Source organism: Sinocyclocheilus grahami, unplaced genomic scaffold (genome assembly GCF_001515645.1).
Source record: "Sinocyclocheilus grahami isolate Dianchi unplaced genomic scaffold, SAMN03320097.WGS_v1.1 scaffold54.1, whole genome shotgun sequence".
NCBI classification, from domain to species: domain Eukaryota; kingdom Metazoa; phylum Chordata; class Actinopteri; order Cypriniformes; family Cyprinidae; genus Sinocyclocheilus; species Sinocyclocheilus grahami.
In genome coordinates, this window is record NW_015505233.1 from 5,211,784 (window position 1) to 5,214,090 (window position 2,307).

The window sequence follows — 2,307 nt, forward strand, 5'->3', positions numbered from 1 at the left end:
CAATCACAAAGCGAGAACTTCTCGAGCGAGACGCACCAGCTCATGAATGTGGGTCATTCCACGCGCTCAGCACCGAGAACGGACGCAGTTTTCCCAACTCGCCAACATGGGACAGAGCTGGATATCGGACCGATCACTCAAATAGAGTATCCTAAAACAAGGTAACTGGCCATTATGAAGCGCCTTGGTCAGATGCGATATTAACGGATATGATTTTAGAGATGGAAAACGGCACAAACCACACGCAGGACCGCGCGCACGGAGCGCAGGAGCGAGAGGATGGAGACGGACAGAACAGCGTGCGCGCTCTGCTGGGTTTCGTGCTCTTCCTCCTCATAGTCTCCACGCTGCTCGGGAACACGCTCGTGTGCGCCGCCGTGGTCAAATTCAGACACCTGCGCTCCAAAGTGACCAACTTTTTCGTCATTTCTCTGGCCGTTTCGGATCTCTTCGTAGCCGTCCTGGTGATGCCGTGGGAGGCGATATCCGCGGTGGCGGGCACTTGGCTCTTCGGCCGGTTTTGCGGCATCTGGATCGCCTTTGACATCATGTGCTCCACCGCGTCCATCCTCAACCTGTGCATCATCAGCGTGGACCGCTACTGGGCCATCGCGAGTCCGTTCCGCTACGAGCGCAAGATGACCCACCGGGTGGCTTTCATGATGATCGGAGTGGCGTGGACCCTGTCCATCCTCATCTCTTTTATCCCAGTCCAGCTCAACTGGCACATGGCTGAGGAAGATGAGGATGGCGCAGCGGGCAACGGCACCGATTACAGCGACAACTGCAAAGCCAACCTGAACCGGACGTATGCCATCTCGTCTTCGCTGATAAGTTTCTACATCCCCGTGATCATCATGATCGCCACGTACACGAGGATATTCCGTATTGCGCAAACACAGATCCGCAGGATCTCCTCTTTGGAGAGGGCAGCGGAGCACGCGCAAAACCACCACCAGTCCAACGACTGCTCCAACGAGAACTCGCTGAAAACCACTTTCAAGAAAGAGACCAAAGTTTTAAAAACACTCTCGATCATTATGGGGGTGTTTGTGTTCTGCTGGCTGCCGTTTTTCGTGCTTAATTGCATGGTGCCCTTCTGCCAGTGCGTGAGTGACACTACCTTCACCATCTTCGTGTGGTTCGGATGGGCCAATTCCTCCCTCAATCCCGTCATTTACGCGTTTAACGCGGACTTCAGGAAGGCGTTCTCCTCGATTTTGGGGTGCAACAAAATTTTTCCCAGCACCACAGTGGAGACGGTGAATTTCAGTAACGAGCTGGTGTCGTATCATCACGACACGACGCTTCAGAAGGAAGCGCAACCGCTGGTCGTTCAGATGCCGATCCCTCCGGAGGAGCCAAGTCTCCCGTTCGATAAGTACTCGGTTACTTCGAACGAGTCCCGGAATCACAAAAACATGCTCTTACCCAACATCGGACAGTTTGAGTGCGACGGGGAGATTTCCCTGGACACTATCACACCATTCACCTCCACGGGACTCATGGAGTGCGAGGGAATCCCAGGTCAAATCATTACTGAATGACTCAGGGGGTTTGGGGGGTCGCCAAGGCTTTTTCCTCCTCAAATGAAGCCAAAACTAATTATTAGGCTAGTGGTATTAAAAAGCACGCGAACAGGTTTAATTCTACATATCAAAAAGGAAATAATTTTAAACAACTTTTCAGTAACCAAAAGTACCGCATTTTCGCATGCCACAAAAAAAATACGTTTGTGACTACCAACAGTACGCCTCTCGAGCGCTTACAGTATTATTCAAAGTTACATCGGCAAAACATAAATAGCCTACTGTTTTCTTCATAACACTTGGCCTTATAACACGTTTTTTTTTATAAAGATAAAACGAGGATTTGCGCCAGACAATCTTAAATAGCCCTACAAATGATCTTTCTGAAAGTCACAGTAAGCACACTAAATACTTTTAAAGTGAATTGGTTGACTCTTCTTCGACTGACGCTGGTGGAATAATAAACTCAAAACCTACACGAATGCATAAAGTGGGCCTCATGACTCTTGTTGACCTCAGTGGTTTTCTTAAAATAAAGTGCATCCTACTTTTACCGTTATTTTAAGCATTATTAAATAACTTAATTTGTTTCAATCATGTTCATTTGTTCACTTGCCATGTACATGTACAGTAAAATATGAAATTCAGTATAACTAATTGTATATTATAAATAATGTGTTTTAATGTGAAAAATGTTCATTTGCTGACAACTGCTAATTATTGCAAGTTATATAGCTACAATCCTTGCAGACATGATAAGCACATTATCTTTGCACTT

General features: G+C 47.4%; 1 protein-coding gene across 1 annotated transcript; it reads left to right on the forward strand.

Annotated features, from left to right (window-relative positions):
- Positions 1 to 209: 209 nt before the first annotated feature.
- On the forward strand, positions 210 to 1,547 carry LOC107583649 (D(1C) dopamine receptor). The gene has a single exon (XM_016269935.1). It carries the CDS (start codon positions 210 to 212, stop codon positions 1,545 to 1,547), a length of 1,338 nt encoding a protein of 445 aa, XP_016125421.1.
- The last annotated feature ends 760 nt before the right edge of the window (positions 1,548 to 2,307 follow it).

What these genes read in the sequence shown, in the direction of transcription:
- LOC107583649 (XM_016269935.1), top strand. Translation starts at nt 210, where the DNA reads ATGATTTTAGAGATGGAAAACGGCACAAACCACACGCAGGACCGCGCG.